General features: G+C 42.8%; 1 protein-coding gene across 1 annotated transcript; it reads left to right on the forward strand.

The window, feature by feature from the left end:
- Positions 1 to 354: 354 nt before the first annotated feature.
- On the forward strand, positions 355 to 22,270 carry gigyf1a (GRB10 interacting GYF protein 1a). Its single transcript, XM_080486509.1, has 25 exons — positions 355 to 585; positions 6,032 to 6,698; positions 6,813 to 6,876; positions 10,286 to 10,415; positions 10,971 to 11,066; positions 11,270 to 11,387; positions 11,843 to 11,951; positions 12,264 to 12,463; positions 13,701 to 13,930; positions 14,105 to 14,222; positions 14,378 to 14,563; positions 15,975 to 16,129; positions 16,756 to 16,924; positions 17,009 to 17,310; positions 17,478 to 17,578; positions 17,675 to 17,775; positions 17,878 to 17,951; positions 18,315 to 18,452; positions 18,617 to 18,835; positions 18,931 to 19,151; positions 19,260 to 19,417; positions 19,530 to 19,693; positions 19,982 to 20,026; positions 21,066 to 21,210; positions 22,134 to 22,270. The coding sequence occupies exons 3-25, from the start codon at positions 6,842 to 6,844 to the stop codon at positions 22,199 to 22,201; spliced, it is 3,282 nt and encodes a 1,093-aa protein (XP_080342635.1). The 5' UTR covers positions 355 to 585; positions 6,032 to 6,698; positions 6,813 to 6,841; the 3' UTR covers positions 22,202 to 22,270.
- The last annotated feature ends 1,924 nt before the right edge of the window (positions 22,271 to 24,194 follow it).

Below are 24,194 nucleotides of genomic sequence, written 5' to 3' on the forward strand. Positions count from 1 at the left end.
GCTCACTCTCTACAAGTCACCCCGTCCACTTTGAAAGGCGTTATTAACATCTTTTCACAGATATTACAATTTCAAAACCCAGTGATGCCAAAAAAACGGCATGAGCGTATCTTTGTGGGACGTTTTCCTTGATTATGTCGTTGCCGCTTGGCTTTTAGTTTTTTTGTCGATCTGTTTGCAAACTACTCAATTTGTAGAAACACATTTCGCCGGTTCCATGGTTTAAAATCCCGGCATGAGCCCGGTGTGTGTGTGTGAGTGAGCCCGGCCTGGTAAAGAGGGGTGTGTTTGTCCTGCTCTTGCATTGGCTCGCCGCTTGTCAGTGTCCAGTCACGTGGTGTCACACGGACGGCCATGTTTCCGAAACACAAACAACAAGAAGAAGCAGCGACTGGGAGCCAGCAGACACACGCAGATACGCAGCAGCAGCGACCGTTGGAGGAGAAAGGGGAAGAAATTAAATAAATAAAGCCGCGGAGCACGACTTTCTCAGAGTACTATTCTGTCGAATGAATACGTTTACAGTGTTTGGAGAGACCAACGCAGACGAGCGGGCCAGCAGTCTGGTAGCTATAAACAGAGGAGGTAAGCCCCAACGGTTGCTCTCCGTGCTAGCACGCTAAAGCTAACGAGCTGCAGCTCGGCTCTTTTCTCTCCGCCGAGAAAAGCAGTTCCACGCCGGGGCGGCGTTTTCCCGCTGCGAGTCTTGTGTCCTGACTCGTCACGGTTCGTCGTGTTTACACCGCGTTAGTCGTTTTTATTTTGTTGCTTATCGCCCGAGACGGCGAGTGGAGGTGGTCGTCCCCGCACATTGGCGGAGCAGGCCGGGGGACTCCGAGCTCCACACTCCGCCCCCCTCCGCCATCATATCCAGTGTCATTTGAACCCACAAGCTAAGGCCTTCACGATCAGCGCAATGCCCAGGGACGCTGTTTCAGCTGGTTATCGGTGTTATGCAACATAAACGTGATTTTTCGAGATAATTTTTCTTGCATTGGTTGATATTTCGCCCTCTTTCTATCAACCGATCCTGTGTAATTGGCTTGAAAGGTGGACAATGTGAAGCCTAGCATAGCTCGCTGCATCCTGCGGTGGCTAATGTGCACGGGAGCTACATAAACACAATGTTCAAATCCAAAAACTTTCTCCCCAAACTAACTTTGTTAACCTCACAAGTCGACGTGCATGTAATGCATTTTGCTACTCAGACTACACAGTCTGCATTTCACGAACTTATCAAAGCTATCCCGCCACGTCTTAAAGTACGTAACACAACAGTAAAGCCTGAAAATCTCCTATTTACCTGTGTGACCTTGCTTTCGTTTTTATTTGGTCATTTGTAGTAGTCATTTAAATTGGCCAAATGATGTAACTCCACTTTGATTAAGTTTTATATCCTTACATTTCCCCATGCAGTTTGCTTTATCCGTACTTTCAATAATTGAATACATTGTTGTCAAGTTTTTCTGCCTGGGAAATGACCTGTAATTGCAATAATGCACCTGCTTGAATCACACTGCTTGCTGCTCTACAAAATTTTACCATCGTACCATACTTGTCTGAATATAATCTGATCATCAAAGTAGTAAAAATGTGTACATGTTGTGTTTTGCAAATACTCTGGAGACTCGGTCGTAATGAGTTTTTACAACTTTTTTACATGCCACTATAATCTAAAGTTACAATGGTAGAAGATGATATCGTCTGTTTGTAAACATCCAAATCTGGGTTCTCAAACTCAAACTTTATTTGTCAAAATATGTTCTGACGCATGTTAGAGAAGTCAGCAGAATAAACGAATTTCCCTCAGGGATTAATACAGTATTTATAATCTATTTAAGATACTATATGACAATAGTAGGCACAGATCTTGTTGCTTGTTCTTAAATATCCGAATGAAATCTTTCAATGAAAACGTATCCACATAAAAAAAAAATATTTTTGACTGCGAGTGCATGCAGTTTCTCCCCCTTTTTTCTTCTGCTGCAGTTTCTTTTTCCTCAAACACTGCCCTATTAAATTTTTGGGGTTGATACATAATCAGAAATGAATTAAAATGTACTATATTTTTGACATCACTTTGCAATATTTGATCCTTTTTGCAGGCGTGTGGTTGTAGAGTTTTAGAATTAAAATCTGACATATCAAACTTTCAGTAACTGTACAAGAAATTGAGCAATTTGTTGTTGTTTTTTTGTTTGTTTTTTGGTCAATACCTGGACCTACTTCACTCATGTCTTAGACATTTACACCTTGAAGCATTCATTATTATGTTTTTAAATGTACTTTAGGATGCTCTCAGGGTCCCTGCAGTCGTATATCACTTTATTGCGTTTCATTAAATAGTGTAATTCTGGTGTAATGGGGTATAATGAACAGCAGAGTCGATACGACCAGTGAATGGCACAAAGAAGCTACTTAATTCAAGACTAGTTTAATTGGTAATCCCATTATTTCAGAACAAGAAATGTCCATATTTCTTGAAGTATAACAATTCTAAGAGTTTTGAGTTATAAGACCCCATGGTGAAGTGTGTAGAACCTTTACCGTTTGGTTTCTGAGAGGTGGTGTGAAAATACTGCAGAATACTACAGGTCTTATGTGAAGTTTGATCCTCTGGGACTGAATAAAGTCTTGTTCTTACAGTAGTTTATTTCTCTGCCAGTTTTTGAGACTGTGTTGTTGATATGAGGAAGGAAATGTCTTTCTTTTCTTTTTCTTTTTGGTACGAGGCTCACTCGGATATGTTTTTCTGATGATTCATGCCATTTATATCAAAATCTTGCACATGCAGTTCAGTTTAAAGTTGCACCTGCTGATGTCCAGCAATACACATAGTTCCATTAATGTGCAAGATGTAAGTATTAGACAAAGTCAAACAATCCCATGTCACTAAACTTCATTTATTTCAATTTTTTTAATTTTTTTATGCTGAGCTGTTGAGATGTGTTTATGTTTGAGAAATGAGCAGAATTGTTGGTTTCCCTGTTGGGTTGTAAAGATGAATCCTGAACACTGCTGCTTAATGACGACATTCATGTTTGTAGTTGTGAGTTTTAGACCACCATTGCTAACTAATTGCACATTTAAGATATGAGTTTATTTTTGTCAATTATGGCTGCTTGAGCTCAAGTGACTGTTTTGTTATTGGTCATTTGTTGATTTCCCTGCTTCTGACTCCTGAATTATGAATTAATTAATGTGGGCTCTTTTCTTTCAAATGTAACCTTCTATCAGTTTCTGTTTGCAAAGCCAAAATGTGTGGAAACAATCACAGCTTAGTGTTGAGATAAGTGCTCTATTGGTATTGCACATGCAGATCTTTTGTGATGCCTTGTGCATCTCAGATTGACTTTCATTGTTAACAAAGAAACTGGTTAATATATTCAACACTGTTCAACTTCAAGAAAAGTCTAAATTGCATTAATGCACCTGCACATAAGGTCAGTTAAAGCCTAATAGCCCATAAATATAAGCCAGGGATCTTAAATAGGATTGAAGCTGTGCTGGCCTTGCAATTTTTAAAAATGAGATGACATTAATTGCATAGTTTTTTTCCCCCAAAGTGAAAGGGCAGTTCCTAAGTTGTCCACTGGGAATTGGACTGTTTCTGTAAAGGCTGCAACACACACCGATTTTTGGCTGTCCCAGGCAAAACATGTAAATTGTGGCGAAGTCTTTGGTCTAAATCGGTGGTCCTACGTTGCACTGTGGAGCCGGTTCAAGGACGGCCATTGTCATGGTCTTGCGACCAAAGACACCCTGTGATAAACTTAACACAGTGTCAGATATTTGGGGTGATCATGACTGCTGCTCCCACCTGGAACCTGTTTATGTTTACAATTAGTGTGTTTTTTTGGGAAAAGGAAATACCATGACAGTAAATTGTAACGTATAATGCTAGTAGATGCAATCAAGTACTTTTGCTTCTTTTGCAAAGTTGGTATCCCAAGTTCCCTCTCTTTCGGAGCCAGCACCTCGTTCATATTCTCCTCCTCCTAATACATAAATGCCACAATGGCGGAGGCTCCGTTTCTGTCTATGACGCGTTATTCTTGTGCAACCACATCGACTCACGCCATCGTAGGTTACGATTTAACTTGCGTTTTCATTGTGCAACTGACTCTTAAGGCAGGGAGTACGTATAGATACTGCTGTTTACAGGCGTCCTTAAACACCTCGCATGCATGTTAGCTACTTACTGCTAAAGATAACGTATCTTAACTGCTTGGCGGCATTCAGACATGCTAGCAAATTCGAGATGGCATCAAAGTAAGAGCACTTGTATGCAGGATACATTTTGTACTGCAGTTTTGTTTCATAAGGAATCGGAACATTTTCAGAATGTCATATTTTCTCATTGTTTGTATTCGTAGGTTATTATGCTATCATTTTACCAGTCAGACCCAATTGAGATCAAATTGGAGTGTGTGCAGGCCGTGAACTAACCCCTGAATCTACAAATATACAGGTACAGAAACACACTTGTCAGGATGGCTCCCTGATTTAAAAAGCCTGATTAAGATGAATGGAGAAGTTTAGCAGAGCTGTCATAAAGAGCCATTCATTTGAATAGGACTTTACATAGGCGCTCTGGACCTCCGCAAGAGGATGGCTGTTTAGAACAGCAGACCCCGTCCCACCCAATCCACCAAATTGTATTATATTTGCCAAAACATTAGAGTGAAGCTTAAAACTGGCAGACAGGCGAACATAGAAGAGCATGATCCTTCAAAGTCGAAACGGTGGGCAAACTGCCCAGGTCATGTCTGCATTCCAAGAAGTGACTTGTTCTGGTTTCTGTAACATACTTTTGGCAACATCAGAGCAGACAAAGACCTGGCCCCCCTGCTGTAGGAAGTCCCAGACCTCAGTTTTGGAACCACTGCACAAGATAAGAGTTTAGTGTTCAGTGTGAATGACTGCTGAGTACATTTTTGCATAAGGAGCTCAGATTCCGTGTCAGCCTATATCCAGTTTCAATAGTCCCACACATTGCAGGATCTCCAGCTTCTATTGAATACCGACAGAGAACAATAGTTTCATGAGACGTATCTCCTTTTTTGAGTTTGAGGTGGTGATGAAGGATGGAGCTGAAGCTTAATTAATTTAAACTCTGCTGGTGGTGGCAGCAGATGAATTGGTGGTAAATTTCTGTTGGCTTTTCTTTCATGTTTTATCCAAGTGAGTGCAAATACGAATTACTACCAATGCTGTTAAAGTCTTGGCAGGACGCCCGCTTGTTCATTGTTGCATTGACTTCCTTTCCACAACGCCTGTGCAGCTCAACGTGGTGGTATTGCTAATCCTGTCTGCAGCAAACTGGGTATTTTTTTTTTTTGAGTTGAGACTAACAAACCGATGACAATACGCTAAATAAAAACTCATCTACACTATTGTTTTCACACCTTTGTTTTTAGAGCAGCTCTTGTTCAAACCAATTTAAGTGTAGACTTGGTCTGTTGAGCATGCCAAAGATATATACCTGCTTATACACAGTGGAATAACTAACAGGGTCACCGTTTGCTTCTGTGGACATTACCTGTAGAAAAGTAGACATCGATATTGCCTCAATTTTTCTTTCAGGAAAGGTTCCCAGCCAGCTGCGTGCTCTCAGAGGCAGCTGGTTTGCAGCGTTACTGAAATAGACATTTCTGGATGGAAAGTCTCCAGTGAAACACGGGGCCATGACCGAGTGCGAGACTACAAATAGTTTTCATATATTCAGTGAAGAAACGCCACTGTGCCTTTCACTGGGCTCGGCGTGCCGGAGCAGATTGATCAAATTGGGCTGGTACCTTTCACTGGGTCCGAGGCACGCTGTGTAAATAGTGTCGGGTCTCCACAGCGGAAAATCGAATTACACCTCCTCTCCTCCGACAATACAGGTGGACCGCTGCGCCGTGAAAACGCATCTCATCCAGCAGCTAATTTATCAAGTCCACACTTTTAAACGTTCTTCTTGTGACTGTAGCATTTCTCTGATCTCATCACTCAAAACTCTTCTCTCTTTCTTTTTCTCGTCCCACAGTGGTGCAAAGGGAGGAGGACAGGAAATAAAGGAGTCACCTGGAGGGTCTCCGTCAATCCACATTTCAGTTGGAGCGAGGGAAAAAGGCACAGAGGGAGAGAGAGAGAGAAAGGAGACGAGGAGTGCGAGTCGCGTCTGCTCTTGGCAGCTGTTCCAGCAGCCCATTTCATTGTTTAGGCTGTTATTTAGTTTCCTGCGTTACTTTTTTTTTTTTTTGGGATGAATCAGTTCATATTTTTAACTTTAATGTGAGATATAACTGCTGTAAAAAAGAAAAAAACGAGAAAAAAAACAAAGAAAACATTATTACTAGCAAGAGTGTTTTATTTTGTTCCATTGTTGATTTCCGAGGTTCTTTTCGTTCCTTTTTTTTTATGTTTAACGACCCTTTTTCGGCTGTGAGTAGCAGGAGCTTCCATTCTCCAAACTATTGTCGAAACCCCCCGCCCCCCTCCTTCCCTTCCTTTTTACTTAGTTAGGACCTGATAACCTGGTATTCCTCAAGCACCTGAAACTGGCAGCTATTCTCTTTGTGTCTGTGTGTTTGAGGAGCTCTGTGACCACAGCTTAAGCACCACTCAGCCTTCTAGTCACCTAAGCCTAACTAAAGCCAGCCAGCTCGAGCCTGGTCCAGCCCAGTCCAGCCTGCTCCGATTATCTGGACAGGGTAAGGGATCTCCACTTCACTCACGTCTGCTACGCAAGTTGCGTTGGGTTGTTTTTGTTTGTTTTTTTTTTTTTGCAAAAATTAATGAAAGGAATCTTGTTTCCTCCTCTTCAGATACTCAGTTCTGTGTGGACGTGAGGAATATGACTGCTGAGACTCTTAACTTCGGCCCAGAATGGTAAATGATCCCGTTTTCTTTTTCTTTAAACCTTTATCATACGATTAGGTGATCCTGACCTGGTCAGGATCACTCAATCCTGATCCTGACCCAATTTTAAGAAGAACTCCCTTTCTGAATCTTCCCAGTTTAACAACATTTTTTGTTCAAGTTTCAAGGCAATCGAAAATTTCCTTGTTAGGAGCCGTGTTTTGCATCACTATATTGTTGCCTGCAGGTTATAGTGACGTTTTGACAACATTTTGTCAGTGTGCATGAGTGAAATTGGGAATATTTTGGGGTCAGCATCGACAAAAGTGGTCTGCATATATAATGTGGCCATATAGCTTCAGCAGACGTCGTTCGCAATTGAAATGCTGCTTCTCCTCGGGTCACTTGCTTTCCATTGCTGATCTGGGAAGTTCTGTAAGAAGCTAAACAAATCTAACCGACTGTATGTGAAGTGTTTCCTACACTGAGTTAGATATGTCAGCAATGTGATGGAAAAACATGACTATAATTTTTATTTAACATTTTTTGAGAGGTTGTTTTTGTCCACAAACCTTTTTCTACCTGTGAACTTAGCTTGCATTAACCTCTTGACTAGACTGAGACTGGAGAAGACTAAGGGGGCGAACTCCCGATTCCTGTGCTCAAACTTGACACATCACACATTAATGCTCAATTGCATTTGACATTAAATATAAATACACACAGAGAGATCTGTCGATGTTCATTCCATTCACATATATGTCAGTCTCCTGAATGATTACACGGCTCACACAAGGAGCGTAACTGTAGATATAAAGAATAACAAATAACGAAAGTAGTTATCTTCAACTTCCTTTTCTCTCAAAATAGACTCTTCACTTCTCCTTGGTATTTGGCCAATACGTTGATTCAGAGTGGCTCTCTAATGCTCACTCAAACACATTGGAAGCATAAGGGTGGCAGTGTTTACAGTGTAAAGCACACGTATCTATTTTCTTGTGTATGTTGGGCAGAAATGTGCCTTTTAGTTTGAACAAACATGAGTAATGTCGCTCTCACATCTGTAAATCAACTGAAGACTTAAATCTCTTAGATGGTTGCCATCTGTGATCTAAATCATCACACTATAACATTGTTATCTCACTGAGCAGCTTATAGAGAAGGACATTTTAAAAGACTAAAGTCAGACTCCAGTTTGGATTGACATAAAGGGTCGCGGACCATGTATATTTAGCAAAAGGCTAATTGACTATTTCAACTAATCACAAAAGCAATAGCTTAATAGACAACGCGTGCTATGCCCTACTAAACAACAACTATCTATTTCATACAACCTAATTAAACCAGAATCTTGGTTTTCTCAGTACCGTGTGCATGTCCGTCTATCCCCTTGCTGTGTCTACACATCGTTGTGTGTTTGTATAGTGATTAACGGGGGGGTGGAAGCTGTGTAGCGTCGAGTTTGGTAGCACTCCATCTCTAACAGAGTGCGACTGCCCTGCACATTCTTGGTGGGGCGCCAGCCTCGCAGAATATTTCACTCTTTACACATCTGCAGCTGCGTTCCTCTCGGTGGCCCTTGCAGCTCACTTTTATCCCCGTAGTGCACATATACAGCTGTCTGGTGAACATGTTTACAATTTTGTTGAAGCTTGTTAGCATTAAAAAAAGGGGGGGAGAGAGAGATGTTTTCAGGGTGCAAGTGATGTTAGTCACTGTGGTGAAATTCTAAGTGATATATTCTGTCAAATCAGATGAACAGTAAAGATTATGAATCCACACAGAACAATGAAAAAAAAAAATCCATCTTAGTCCTATTATAGATTACAGTTGAGTGTGCTCAGGTAACTACAAGTGAATTTGATGTAGTCGCATACAAATACCGTGCTACTTCACCCACCAGAATGTTTTACCTCAGATCTCCTCTTATTTTGCATAGTGGCTGCGGCTCCAGCTATTTTCACCCTCTTTGATATGCTACATGCTCCCCACCGGTCTTTCATGATGCGTTCCCTTACCTCTTCCACCCCCCACACCCACCGCTGCATCTCTGAGCTGCATATGGTTTTGATGTGGAGCTGCGAGTCAATGACACACTTTGTCGAGGCATGTGAATGGAGTCATTGTAAAACAGCAGGGCCTTGGAAGCCTGCCTGCTCGTAATGGCTTTTTAAAATGAAATCTTGAGATTGGAAAGCTAATACATCAGCCACACTGGGCCAAGCATATTCAGGGGGACCTGCGTAGGAGGATGGCTGAGCTGTTCCAAAACATCCACTAAATTCTTTCTCTTCTCTCTCGCTTTGTGCGGCGAGATGGATGCTATTATATTATTTTGTCTCCAATTCACGTTGAAAGGACTTCTATTAAGGTTATGAAACTGCTGAGCCAACACGCATGCCTACACAGAGTTATTTACAAGACATTTTCCTATAATTTATGGTGGGAAAAGTCATTAGTCAGGATAAAGTAATATTAACAAGGCTTTTTAAAGGTACAGAATGAAATTGCACCGCTTTGTGTCGGGTGGTGAGTTCGATGCATCATTGTGCTGTTCCTTCAGTACTGCGTTGTTTCAGCTTTTTGATTTTAGTTAAGTTTAATACATTTATTGATTTGTTCCACTAACTGTTGATGGCTCGGTTAAGTCGTTCAAATACAACTGCAGCAAAACCCATATATTTGTGTTAGATTATGAACTAGCTGAGCTTGTCGGCTCTTAGAAAGACTGAGGATCAGACAGATTAAGTGCTGATTAAGGCGTTATTAATTACCGCTGGTTGAGAGATTTTGCATTATTGATTGATCAGTTCGACTGTCCTAGTATTAATATATTTTTGAGAAATTCACCTTTAACCTATACTGCGCCATGTGACTAAACGCCAATAAGATTATTTCAAGGAAAAGACATGCTTGTCACACATTTCTCTTTTCCAGGGAATTTTCTTATTAACATTGCTTTAAAAATGTGGAGAATTATATATTATGTGTGGTTTAAGTTAATGTAAAAGCATGCATACAAACACGTGGCGAATGCTGAAGGAAAGTTTGTGCTCTGTGTACACACAAGGGAAAACTCCCCCAAAAAATGGAGGGATTGTTTTTTATTTGGTGCCGTAATACACTCCAATGTCTCAATACACCATCTTGTGGTGCATATTGGTATTTCAAGACAGTGTTGCTGTGCTTCTGTGGCTAATTTCACCAAAGACCTTTCAGGCACCACTTGTTTACTCCCTTGTGCTGACATCATTTCTGTTGTGACTATGTTAATTTAAATACGTTTGTTAATTTTCGAATCTAAAGTTGCATTTTGTGTTTTGGGTCGACTCGGGTCTCTGTTGCTGTTGCTCCAGATGAGTGTTTTTTTTTTTTTTTTTGTTAATGCATTTTAACATCGTTATTCTTAATGGTTCTTCTTTGTCTTTCCCTCTTATAGGCTTCGTGCACTGTCCAGTGGGGGGAGTGTGACGTCCCCCCCTCCTTCCCCCGCCATGCCAAAGTACAAGCTGGCCGAGTACCGCTACGGCCGAGAGGAGATGTTAGCACTTTATATCAAAGACAACAAGGTTAGCTGCCTGACTTCACACAGAACGCTGGCTCCTATCACTCTATAGGTCTTAATGCTCAATTAAGTATGGAGGTGGAGTTCATGTCCATTGTTCAAATCAGATCTTGCTTTAATCCACGTTGTCTCACACAGAATTGTGGCACTTGCTTTAAAACGAGATTTTTAAAAAACCCCAAAAAGTTATATTTATCAGATTTAGGGCTGTATTAGTTTCTTGGATCCATTTGCTGCTGTTCAGAATATCCTAAAAACAAAAAAATCAGATAAAGGTCACATATGGGCCAAAATCTGACATTTTGGAACTTTTATATGCAGTGAGAACAACACTTAGTTCATGTTTGGATTTCAGTGATAAAGTCTTTCCAAGCTGTAGAATGCTGGCACTGGATTTTGTTTCCAGCTCTGTTGGTTCATATTTGCATAGCAAATAGCCCCATCCTTTAAAATGAGGACATGTTAGCGAATCCTTTTTCTGTGTGTCTTTGTTTAACTCATGGTGGAGTTCTTAAAAGATGGTTTTGCCCTGCTGAGCCTCTGCTGCTGTTGTTTTTAGGTCCCGGAGGACATGCAGGATAAGGAGTTTGCTGCTATTCTGCAAGATGAGCCCATGCAGCCCCTGGCACTGGTGCCTCTCACTGAGGAGGAGCAGGTCTGCCTCAAACACACCAATGCACAGATAATCTGCAACAGTTACACTCTTTGAGTCGGAGCCAAGTGGTACCGCTCCACGATCACAGTCGTCGTTTTGGTCGACAGAGCTGCCTGTGAGCTCAAATTCCTCACATTCCTCTGTTTCGGTCCTACCACTCTCTCTCTCTCTCTCTCTCTCTCTCTCTCTCTCTCTCTCTCCAGAGGAACTTCTCCATGTCGGTGAACAGTGTGGCGGTGCTAAGGCTCATGGGAAAAGGAGTGACTGGGGCCCCCCCAGCTGGAGTTGTTCGTGGACGAGGGGCCGCGAGAGGTGGTCGAGGTAAGAAAAACATAAAACGCCAAATAGATGAGAATGAGTCATAAACTAAAACACTTTGATTGTAGATTCAACATAGAGTCCAACAACAACAGAAATGCTACTCAGGCCTTTTTGGCTGCAGCTACAATGACCGTTGTCTAGGCAAAGTAAAACAGTTTATTCAAGGCAGGGCCTGGAGTGCTTGTTTCCGCTGTTTCTCCCACCATCTTAACACAGCACACTTCCTCTTGGCCCGTCTAAACAGTTGTCCCTCCAGCCACACCTGTCCAAAACCACTGGGCTCATGCGCTCACCTTGTCCACACACACTCCAGCTTAATGTAAACATGAGCTATCTGGTACAGAGCGGCTAAGGAAACGACAGAAGAATGATGCTGTGCAGGAAGGGAGGGAGCAGTGACCACAAGGTCTGTCCTGCAGATAGCAAACACCTGCTTCCCCGTGCGATTTACACAGGCCGAGGTCGTGGCGAAGGTGGATTCTACCAAAGAAGTATTGAAGAACCAGAGGTGGGCTTCGGCCGAAGTGTCCGAGAGATTCACCGCAGCCAGAGCTGGGACGACCGGTAAGGAGATCGCCAGCAGAAATGTTGGTTATTAGTCGAGTGCTCTACATAGAGTTAAAAGCTGCTGAAAGGAGCTGTCATCCGGTTTAATAAACTCTGTAATCTGCTCCGGTATTTTTGCCCTGTGCGTCTCCTTGGGATGGTTTATGTCACTTTCGCTGGAATCGTTTTCTTATCTTTCCCTCATGGATAAGGTTGAAATGATCAAATTAGTATCTGATATTAAATGCCAGCTGAACTCATTTATTCAGGACCAGAATATAGTTTATGATTTGGACTGATAGAAATTCCTTTTTGTTTCCCTTCTTTAAGGGGTGAGCGTCGATTTGAGAAGCCTCTGCGGAGGGAGGTGGGACGGCCTGGCTTTGAAGAAACCGGAGGTCCCGGGGGTCCAGGGAGGAAGGAGTACACAAGGGCTGACAGCGATAACTGGCGCATCCTCCGGGAGGAGCAGGAGGAGGAGGAGGGGGAGCCAGGCACCAACTGGAGACATGCTGGACCCCGCAGGGATGGTAGGATAACAAACATTTACTCTACGTTGTACAGCTTTAAAGGCTATGTTGAGACCTACACAGATCTCGGGCATTTATGTTGATTTCATGGATTCAGTTTCCTGCTAATCAAACATAACTGGGGAATTGCGCCACAGTCCTAGCTAAAGATCCTCGTGATGAATTGTCACTAACATTAAGGGCTCTAGGAAACAATGGTATTCATCACTGTTCAATGTAGCGCAATAACTGAAGATGAGACGTCTTGTCAACAAGCTCAGGTCATGAAAATTCTTATGTGGCGTCTGCTCATGATGTCTTACAGACTAAAACAGCAGTGATTTCTTTTGCTCTGTCCACATTCTGCTGTGATACGAACCCTGCTAAACATTGGTTGCAGCAGCTATACTGACATCTAGTGGAGATAAACAGACTTGTCTTACACATAAGGCATCGTTCGACTATTTCCCAACACCATCTGTGTCCGTTCACCTAATTTACCAGGTAGTGATGCAGCAACAGTCCCAGCAACAGGCTCATTCACTGCCTGGGTTACTGTTATAACTTTGAGTGATCAGTTCTAAAAATAGTAAATACGAATATCAAACGATTTGAAATACATTGAAAGCTTATTATTCTGTGTCCAATTTCTTTTTACAACCTAAACTTTGTTTGATATCTACTTTCTAGCAGTCATCATTTCATTAACTTTTTAGTTTGCAGTAAAACACATGGTTTTGAAAATTAGACTTTGGTTTTCAAAGACAATTCTTTACTCAAAATTGTTCTAAGACTGAGGAATCCATTCCTAACTCTCACAACTAACATTCTTAGCTGTATTTTTCATGAAAATACTTCCAAATAAAGTTTAATTATTTTTTTTATTTCTAATTTAATTGTTTTAGACTGAGGAGTCTTCCTGGTTGTGCTTTAGATTACGTCTTTCACCTTTGCTTCCTGGAGAAAATATCACTAAAAGCCAAGTACAGAACAGTTTTAGGGCTGCGGGGACTGACCTATTGCTTGTTTGATAAAGAACTTGGTGAAGGATGCAACGCTGCATTGAAATGTTAAAACGTTTGTTGGCACAGTGAGTCATTCAGAAACCAAATTTAAACTGAATTATGACTTTGTTTCAGGAGAAATGTTCAAAATCTAATTTTAATTTCACTCCATTTTACTCACACTTGATGGACTCTGGCCAGGTTGTTTGCCCATAGACTAGTTTACAGTTTTTCATAACCGATGTTGTTGCTAGACGGTGGTCCTCGCTCAGCGGGCTGGCGGGACCACATCGGTCCAGGTGAAAGTCGCCGGAGGAAGTTTGACTTTGACTTCCGGGACTCGGAGGGCCACAGCGGTGGGCGTCGGCGTGCAGGCAGCGACGGACTGGAGGACGACCGGGACGGCCTGCCTGAATGGTGTACGGACGAAGAGGATGGAGAGATGGGCACCTTTGACTCCTCCGGCGCTTTTATGCCTTTGAAGGTGTGTCAAATATCTGCTAATATAGAAAGCCTCATTCCAGAATGTGGAAGCTGTTGATGGCTCATCACCACTTCAACAAAACCCATATGTACTGAATCAAAACCACAGCCAAACATTTCTCTTTGCTGACTTTATCGCGTTACTGTTCTTTTCCTGGTACGCTTACGTCAGAAGGGCGGCAAGGAGACAATCCTGGAGGAGGACTTAGATTTTAAGGGGATCGAGGAGGAAGACGACGAAGAGATCTATGCCGATGTGGAGAGAAACTGTACTGAAGGAGACAAAGATAAGGGTGAGGAGAAACTAAATTAATTGTTCAGATCACATTTTCACCTTGTGCCACACTGGTTTACTTGCTGACCAAAGTCCACAGAGGAAACAAATCTCCTTTATTGTGTGACAGAAAGTGTTTAATTTCTTTTCTTGGCTCTCCTCTTGACTGTACAGAGTGTCAAGAAGCCATCTCTGCACTCGGGGATGGTGAGATAAAGCCAGCATCACCCTCCTCTTCTCCTCCAGTCCACTGCACCCCTCCATCTCTGGAGCTCCAGTCCAGCATGGCGGGTCCGGTGGTGGAGAACTCTCAGCTGAGCAACAGCCACTCTGTGAAGGCCAACAGCGCGCCCAGTGAAGGTATGTCCAGTCTCAGGTTTCTGTGCGCTGCTCAGAGCACAGCGCGAGGCTCGTGCATCTAGGCCTCCCCATCAGTTACTGAGACTCTGGTGGTCCGCTTGGTTTCACATGTCACAACACAGTTTCAGAATAAACCTTTAAGTAACATACACAGGGTTTCCACCATCACTACAGCTAAGCAATTTCAATCCATTTTCACACTGAAAGTGACCGGCTGATTTGGGGGGGGGGGGGGGGGGGGTCTGATCCTGAACTTTGTGAGACAGCTCAGAGGTTTGACCTGTCTTTGTCCACAGTAGTTAGTCTTTGTTGGCACAAGAGAAAAGATGGGATAGAAGTAGCAGGATTTTAAAAAGGTTAAAAAAAAAAAAAAAAGGCTATGTTTGTCTAAATGTGCTGCATATTTGATAATGAGTGCTGTAGATGTGAATTTGTGCTTAGAATGTGTTTCAACTGCAATATCTGTCTGTGGTTTAATGTCGGAGACCGTTTCAGTGCTGCTGGGGATTTTATTGACCGTGGTCCTTTGATGATGTGATTGAACTGGGTCAACAATCGCAGCATCCGCTGTTCATTCAGCTACTAATTACTAGTTCACACTAACCCCACCTCCTCCAAGGCGGCGTGTTCATTGTCTTGGATGATAATTTGGAAAACACTGTAATGTGTGCATACACTATCCAATTTAAATGAAAATCAGCATTTAGTGCAGCTATTCTTGGCATCCAAAACTGCAGCGTTTGTTTCCTTTCTTCATGAAGTGCTAACAGACTCCATGATGTGTATATCAGGACTTGCAGGACTCTTAGCCCATCTTTATAACCTAAAATACTATTGGCTATATAATTGGATCTGGAGCCAATCAGATGTGTTCTTTTAGGTGCTGCATGATGGAAAGAGGGCCTCTTGCACAATGCTGTTTATGCAAAAAGGTCTTCGCTTGAAAGAGGTTTTGTATCACCGGATAAATTTAAAATCTGACCCACCCTTTTTGGACCAGTCGACTTGAAAGTGTATACCAGCCTTTAAGCCTTTTTGCAATGTGCTGTATTTCAGAACTTACCTCAATCAATCATCTATCTGTTAAAAGTAGCTTTACAGATAAAGTCAACATTTTGTGAAACCAAGTCTACAGTTGACAGGAAATGTTTTGTTGGGAGTGTTCAGCAGTCTCGTCCTGGAGCTGTGAGCAGAAGTTAGCCAGTATTTTGGCTTGATATTTAATATGTTTACCCGCAGTCACTTAATATCTTGTTTACTGAACCTGCTGTTCCTGATGTATGATATACAGGGCCGAGCCGGTAGATGGCCCTACCACTCACAATCCAGCACCCATAAATAGAAAAACTAAAAATAGAAGCCATTGTTTCACTCATGTTTCTTCTCCTTCTTGTTGTTGTTTTTGCATCAGATGTCGCTCCCATGGGGGTCTCCAAGGCCCAGCTGAGCCCCAACGCCGCCACCTCCTCCGCCCTGCCTCCCCCTCCCCCCTCCTCCGCTGCTCCTCTCCTCCTTCCATCTGGAGGAGATGCAGAGGATGACGAAGGCATGAAGCACCTGCAGCAGGTAGGAACAGCAGGAGGCCCGTCTGAAACATCTGCCTTAGCAAGTTGACACAATTGTCTCAGAAACTGCACCTCCCTCAGAGGAGTGCAGAAACTAGTCTTTATTTCAATGCAGAATATCAGAGATAATCACTGTAGATTTGAAGGAAATACTGGTCTCAAATGAAATACACAAACACACCAGACCTGTGCAGCTTAGATGTGTTCAATCCTGGAAGGTTACTTTCCGCTTGTTATTGGACGTTTCTCACAGCTTGATGATGGTACAGCCGTTGATTCAGGTGTTTTGAAGAACCTTAACAAAAGCCTGACAATGACCCTCCAGGACCAGAGTTACTTTATTTTCGTTCTGGTGGCATGTTGCCTACATTTCCACTAAGTCATTGTTTTAGCTTCAATTAGTCTTCCTCTTATGTTGGAAATGCAGCTGCTTTCTGCTCTTTTGGATTATCCCGTTTTTTCAGAAATCTGCATGAGATTTGTCGGCTTTGTTTTTCTCTAAGCAGTTGAATTAAGGAACCTTTTTGTCTTTGTGTCTTTTCTCAGCAGTCTTGAACCCTTAGAAGTGTCACCTTTCCCTTTTGCACTTTGTGCAAGAATGAACTGATTGGGCTGTGTTTTGTGTAGGAGGCCGAGAAGATGGTGGCTTCCCTGCAGGACACCTCCTTGGAGGAAGAGTGTTTCACCCAGGCTCTGCAGCAGCAACAGGAGAGCAGGAACACTGCAGCCGCTCTTCCGCTATCTCACGAGGCCGCCATGAAGTGGTTCTACAAGGACCCCCAGGGGGAGATCCAGGGTACTCGCAGTGGAATACACACTCTAGTGGTCACAATCAAATATTGCTCTACTGCAATACACTAAACCTATGTCCACCACCCAGGTCCCTTCACCACAGTGGAGATGTGTGAGTGGTTCCAGGCGGGCTACTTCACCATGACCCTATTGGTAAAGCGGGGCTGTGACGAGGGCTTCCAACCCTTGGGGGATGTTATCAAGATGTGGGGCCGCGTGCCCTTTGCCCCGGGGCCCTCCCCACCGCCCCTGCTGGTGAGACAGCTCCCACCAACGCAGCGCCCGCAGCCCACCCGGGGGCCCGCCGGGACTGTGAGTCAGAGCTCAGCCAACCTAGTGGATGGGGAGGGAAGGCTGGAGATGAGAGGGCACATTAACAGACAGGTTGGGGTAATGAGCGTTTAACTTGATTCCAGTCTAAATAAACATACCTTTCATACATTGCATGCACTCTTCATTATGTGGCACATAATGTCACTTGCATGCATGAATCATATTTTCTGCATGGTCTGAGTTCGATTTGTATTAAATGATGATTTGGCCTTTCCTATTTTCAGGGAAACCTGGACCAGGAGCGCCTGAAAAAGCAACAGGAGCTGGCAGCAGCAGCTCTTTATCAACAACTCCAACAGCAGCAGCTATTCCAGCTCATTAACAGGTGAGACTGAGGAGAGGCACCGAGAGGTTTCGCCTGACGTGCACAAATCGGTGTCTTTTTCCTGTGGGGTTGTAACTGGACCTGTTTGTGTGGCAGGTGCAGTGAGCAGGGTATGATGCCTTCGATGAACAGGTCGATGTCAGTGCCAGATACAGGGTCCATGTGGGACATGCATACCTCAGCTTCACAGCCGTCAGGTACAGTGCCGACTTCTTCAGTTTGAACCAACAGGCATTATTTAAGATGCACAGATATTTGAGCTACTGCTGCTAAAATAATGCGACTTTATCTCCTTGTAGGCGGTGAAGCCAGTCTTTGGGACATAACAATGAATCCTTCTACTCAGGGTCCAACTCTCGAACAGCTTCAGAAGGTGAGACTGAACGTTCATTCAGTTGTTCTTCCTCTTCTTTGTCATCTTCTTTTCCTTCTTCAGCCATCACCATCAACGTGGGACAATAAGTGAAATCCATCTCATTCTTTCCATTCATCTTGTCCATCATCATCTTCTCTCTCTCTGTCTCTATCTCTAACATGCTTTCTCTCCTCACCATGTGTCCAACACTTCTGAAAGTGCCACATATATTTTTCCTTCTCATATATCAGGATAATACTTTAAACTTGTTCAGTACAAATACTTGAATGGTTGTAGTGTTCCTTACCAGATAATTGAAACAATGTAGAGAAGCTGAACACAAACGTACATCTGGACTCATCCGTGTGCTTTCTCCTCCAGCTCCAGCAGGAGAGACGAGACGCTGAACTCAGGGCAAAGCGTGAGGAGGAGGAGCAGCGTAAGCGGAGGGAGGAGAAGAGGAGGCAACAGGAGGAGCAGAAGAGGAGGGAGGAAGAAGAGCTATTCAGACGGAAGCAGGTAAGAAGGGAGAAATATGAACTGTGGTTAAATTAACCTCACTGTTGTTTTGTAGCGACACATGCTGACATGTTTGTGCACCAGCCTTGTTTTAATCTTTGTATTTATTGATGGATCATTACTACTGTAATCTAATACAATATCATGATCGTGTCTTCCTGCAGTGCCGTCAGCAGCAGGAGTTGATCATGAAGTTGCTGCAGCAGGCCCCCCAGCAGCAGGGACCCGGGTCAGGCGGCTCCAGTTGGAGCGGGGCTTCCTCCTCAGGGCTTTCGAAGTCAGGAAAGCCCCCAGCTCTGGCGCTGCTGGAGATGCAGCAGGAGGCAGAGAGGCTCCTGAAACAGCAGCAGCAGCAACAGAGAGCCCAGCAGCAGAGAGACCGCGTGAGTTTGATTTAGAAGCGTTCACACACTGCTGATGTCAGCTAATGGTTGGTTGTTGCTTGTATATTCAGCCTGGCTCCTCTTTTGGTTTGCAGCACTCTGGCATGTCGATGAGCAGCTCCTCCATGGGGGGGCAGTGGGTGGACGGTGTTGGCATGTGGGGCGGGTCCAGTGGAATGGAGGGTAAGGGCAGTAGCGGAGGTTCCTCCAGCAGCATGGGCATGTGGGATGAGGCTGTGAAGAACCAGTCCAGTCTCCGAGGAAACAGCAACAACAACTTGGGCCTGAAGAACAGCCGCAGCAGCCCGTCACTCAGGTACCACGCCGTAGATAAAGATGTGTACACACTCCACATCTTACAAATTGCTGTGGCTTTCTGTGGATGAAAATGAGAACTGTGTTTACCCTTGAACGCCCTCCACAGTGATCAGTACATGATGCGCCGTAAGCGGACGGAGGAGGAGGAGAAGCTCCTGAAGCTGCTGCAGGGCATGAAGCCTCAGGATGGCTTCACCACCTGGTGTGAACAGATGCTGCACGCTCTCAACACCTCTGCCAACAACTCTTCCTCTTCTCTGGATGGTAAGCCGCTCCAATTTATGTAAATCCGTCATCGCTGCTAGTCTATATACAACTGAGACAATACAACACTTTGCTCATGCCCTAATCATTTTCACTGTTTACCTTTGTGAAGTTGCCACCATTGTGGCATACCTGAAGGAGGTGGAGTCTCCCTATGCAGTGCTGGATTTCATCCGGTCCTACCTAGGGGACACAGTGGAAGCCAAAGAGTTCGCCAAACAATTTCTGGAGCGACGTGCCAAACAGAAAGCCAACCAACAGAGACAGCAGCAACAGGTAGGACCGTCACCTCCTTCTCTCTGCCTGTCTCTTTCCTCTTGGTCACTTTAAAATGTCTTGCCACGAAATGTACAATCCTTCTTCCTCTTTGGACTATTGTATTAACTTAAGGAAACTTATTTACTCCTCATGTAGGGTGCCGAATCTGTGAAGCTTTTGCTGATTATCCGAAGAGAGGATGATTAATAGTGTTTTTCTGTGATGATCAGCATTGCTATACATGTTGAGAATAGTATTAACATTAACATTCTGAACTTGTAATATCTGCTCCTTTCTGTGTCCTAGTTATCAAAGGAAGTGGCTGGGTTAAACATGAACTTCCCTCTGCAGGTAAATGCAGATAAGCCTCCACTGCATGATTGAGTACTGTCAGGATCAATAAAGAAAATGTTCATATATCTACAGCAATTAAATCAGAGTTGAACTGTTGACAGTAAAAGTTCAAGCAACGTCCCAGACCTTTTCTCCTTAATTAAAGGCGCAACAGCCAAACTTTGGTTTTCTTATGTGATTTAATTCTGAAAGTTGTTCTAAAACCACAACACTATCTCATAAGAAATGATATAATCTTTTTTTTTTTTACTGTATTTTGTGCCTGAAAGAGATGTTATTGTGTGGAAGTTGCACAGCAAAGCCAGGCCCAAACAAAATTTGCATTTTTCTGTATTTCCTCTTTATTACTCTATTGTTCTTGTAATTTTCCTTAACAGCTTTTTGCTTTCTTGGCTCTCAAAGTGACTTACCAAAGAAAGTATCCTAAGAGTTATGACCATAATCGAAGTACAGTAAAGTTTGTACAACAACAAGTACTTTTATGAGTTCAAGTAAACTGATTTCTTTTATAAAGTAAGCTACAACTATGGAACGTGGACAAATCCATAATGATTGAAGTTAAAGGTTATGAGAGGATTATCCATAGAAACAGGCCCACATTGAAAGATTGCAGAGAGAGACATGCCAACATTCTTTTTTTTTTTTTTATACTTACTGGTTAATCTGTGACTCTTGATACTTTAAATATACCAGGAATAAACCCAAACATGCAAATTCCACACAGGAACGCACCAGCCCAAACATTGCCCTCTGATCATTCCCGCTGCGAGGCGGGAGTCCTAACCACCGTACCATAATGCCTCCATTTTCAACAATGTATTTTAAGACTTTCTCATAAAACCGCTGACATTCATTCGAAACAGTTGTTATTTTTCCAAACCCAGTAAAAAGGACTGACCTTTAAGTCAGGCTTGCCTGTTGTCTCGAGGTTTACACCAAGCAGCACTGCTGTCATGAGACCACGATGCACCATCAAAACTCAGTTGGAGTATCTGTAACATGTTTTGTCATTAAATTGAATGTTTTCTTCTTTCAGGACTCAATGCGAGGTATGAATCCAAGCACTCTGCAGTCCATGTTTCAGGCCAACCACATGGGCAAGGCTGGTCTCTATGACAACCAGGGGGGAAAGATGAAGAAGAAACCGCCCATGATGCTGCACTCTGACCCCAGCATCTTAGGTATATGAGTGTTTTTCTGTCTGGAAATAGTCTGAGCCCAAAAACATAACTGCTCACAAAGCATGGCCAAACGGCAAGAAAATAACGAATTCTAGCAAAAACATGCACTGTGAACATCTGTTGCCCTCATTTTTGTGTATTATAACATTTTATTTCTATTGTTCTCATATAACCTCCCCTTACTGTTTATGTTACAACTTTGATGCAGGTTATTGCATTTCAAAGTGGTCAACAGATCTTAACATTTGATTTGACCTTTTTTTAAACGTCATTAACATTTGAATCTCACAAGAATGCATATGAAATATGTACATATACATATATGAAAGGTTAAATAATGCCATTTAAAACCTGATGATTATAATAATGCATTTAATTTAAAGCATGTTCCAGAACACTGTTCATAGATCAATAATATTCTTTGTCCAGGCACATTTTAGTGGGTCTTCTTGATTTCTCCCCATGTAAACTACCACTTTACAAATTTTAATATTTATTTTTTAAGAACTACTAAACTTTATGTGACCGTCCAGAGCTGAGGAGCAAATTTACAGAGATGAACCCTTATCGATGGTGCAATTACATCTGGGACACGTTACAAATCCTTTTTTGCGTTTTTGTTTCAGGAAAGTTTTGCGTTTACACAGCAGCGTTTTGAAAACTATGTGGAAACAGAAACACTGTCAACAGGCCACTAGTGGATGCACATGCGGACGGAGACCAATAAGTTATAAACATGAACAATAAGCGAAGCCTTATGCTGAGCTGTGACTTACAGTTCTGAAAATACAGCCGCTTCATCTTACTCACCAACTAAGGTGTAACATTACTGGAGCTGAGGACTCCTCTCTTAAAACAATTTAGCTTTTTTGTTGTCATCATCTGCTCGGCCTGTGTCTGATTCCCTTCCTCCCTCCCTGCAGGGTACTCATTCCACAACGCGGGCGACTGTCTGAGCCTGAATGAGATGGAGATGGTGGAGGATTACTGATGTGACGCAGCGCAGCAGCAATAGCTACCTGAGGCCTTCTGTCTTTTAATCAGACAAACCTGATGACGAATGTGCACTGCTGGGGGAACCAGGGGGTGGGGGAGGGGGAGAAGAGCGTAAGGGGAGGTTGCAGGAGTGGAGGCCCCTCGGTCTGCGCCTCCCACTCTTTCATTCCCTCCGGGTAGACACACAAAAAAGGGCTCCCTGCTGCACCAGTTGATCACTAGAGCAGGGGTGAGGGTGGGTGAGGTGGTGTGAGGTTTCAAGGAAGATGGTTATCCTCTGGCACTCAAAAGATTAAGCACCTTATACTAAACTAATGCACTTTATTGAGATGGGATTTGAATAGTTTTTGTTTATTTTTTTTCTTATGTGTATATGTGTGTGTTCAGAATCGGTGCGTACAAGGCGCGCGTGCACGCACGCGTGTCCGAACTGGAAGGGAGGGGACGGGGAGGGGAGGGGAGGGGGAGGCAGGCAGGCGGCATGGGGTGAATGGTCGGGCGAGTTTTTTTTTTTTTCTTTTTTTTTTTCCAGCGGGACCTTTTTAGTTGAACCATTATCAGAAAGCAAATCCTTTCTCAAAAGACAAACACTGTTGATATTTCTCTTGTTTAGCATTTTTTTACGTTTATATAAAAAAAAAAAAGTAAAGCTATTGAAAAATGAATTCTAAAAAAACTTGAAGATTTGCACTTGCCTAAAAAAAGAAATAAGAAAAACAACAAAAAAAATCAAATGGGGTTAGTTCTAGAAGTGAATATTTTTGTGAATGTGTACGAGTGACTGAGCGTGCGTGGCTGATGTGTCAGTGTGTGTCAGTGATATAAAGTCTGCACAATGTTGTTTTTTCTTTTGTTGCTTACCAAGATGTATGAAACATAAGAGGCCATTTTTGTCTTCTTTTTTTTTTTTTTTTTTTTTTTCCTCCTCTTTTGTTCGGATGGTTATTTTGTATTTTTCATGTTTTGTGTGTGTGTGTCCCTTTCCAAACGGGGACCGGAGGTGTGTGTTTTGAGAGAGTGACTGAATTCGAGAGAGAGGGCAATTGCACAACACATCCTTTCTCTCACCAGCTCTTCATCCCCAGATAGAGAAGAACAGCATCCATTTCTAAATGTTAGCTTTGCTCTCATCACACGATGACCACCACTAGTTTGATTTCCCTTAGCTCCTCCCGGTGGCTGGGGGGGGAGGGGGGAGGGGCCGGCGAATCATAAGGGACGCGACTTTGTGCGTGCGTGCATCCGCGTGAGATTTTTGTTTTTTTTGTATGCGTGTGTGTGTGTGTGTGTGTTTCTCCGTGTTCGTTTACTGTTCATAGAAATGAGTTCAGACTACAGGTACTCATTTTGAATACGTGCTGTTTTTTTTTTTTTGTTGTTTTGTATGTGTATGAATGCACATTTGTGCCTAAGAACTTGGATAGGGTGCATGGCCATTGAGACATTAACTCTTTTTTGAGAGCGAGTGCGATGTGTGTCAGTGCTCAGCACAGTGTATGTAAAGTATGTAAGTTTCTATGGTAAATATTTCTAGTCGAGTGCAGGGGTGATCCATCGGAAAGGTTTAGTCCAGTCTGTCTTTTCCTGGGGTGTGATCACGTTGCCTTCTGTCAGCTCTCGAACTTGTGAATGAAAGGCGTCGAGTTTCTGACTCTTGAGAAAAAAAAGAAAGAAAAAAAATACAGCATCTTAATGTGCGTGTGCACAGGACGGTGCATGAAATGTTAGCATATTGTGTTACTTATTCGTCGTTGCAATTTGGTAACGGCGAGTTTTCTTTTTTTAAAATGAAAAATATATATGAATATATACATTATATACAAAGTTTAAAAAGTATTTGGACTAAGATGATGAGCACTTGGGGCTGCTATTTTCGTTGTGTGTTTTTAATTTTTTTTTTTTTTCTTAATTTGTTTATTTTTGTTTCATTATTGCCATGTGAAGTGTGTATTATTTCTTTCTTAAGAAAACATTGAATGTATTCCAAA

The sequence above is a fragment of the Lipophrys pholis genome (assembly GCF_963383615.2).
Source record: "Lipophrys pholis genome assembly, chromosome: 18".
Classification (NCBI taxonomy): Eukaryota; Metazoa; Chordata; class Actinopteri; order Blenniiformes; family Blenniidae; genus Lipophrys; species Lipophrys pholis.

Coding starts and splice junctions, on each gene's coding strand:
- gigyf1a (XM_080486509.1), top strand. CDS start 6,842: ATGACTGCTGAGACTCTTAACTTCGGCCCAGAATG. Junction 12,464..13,700: donor TGCTGGACCCCGCAGGGATG/GTAGGATAACAA, acceptor TGTTGTTGCTAG/ACGGTGGTCCTCGCTCAGCG. Junction 13,931..14,104: donor GCGCTTTTATGCCTTTGAAG/GTGTGTCAAATA, acceptor TTACGTCAGAAG/GGCGGCAAGGAGACAATCCT.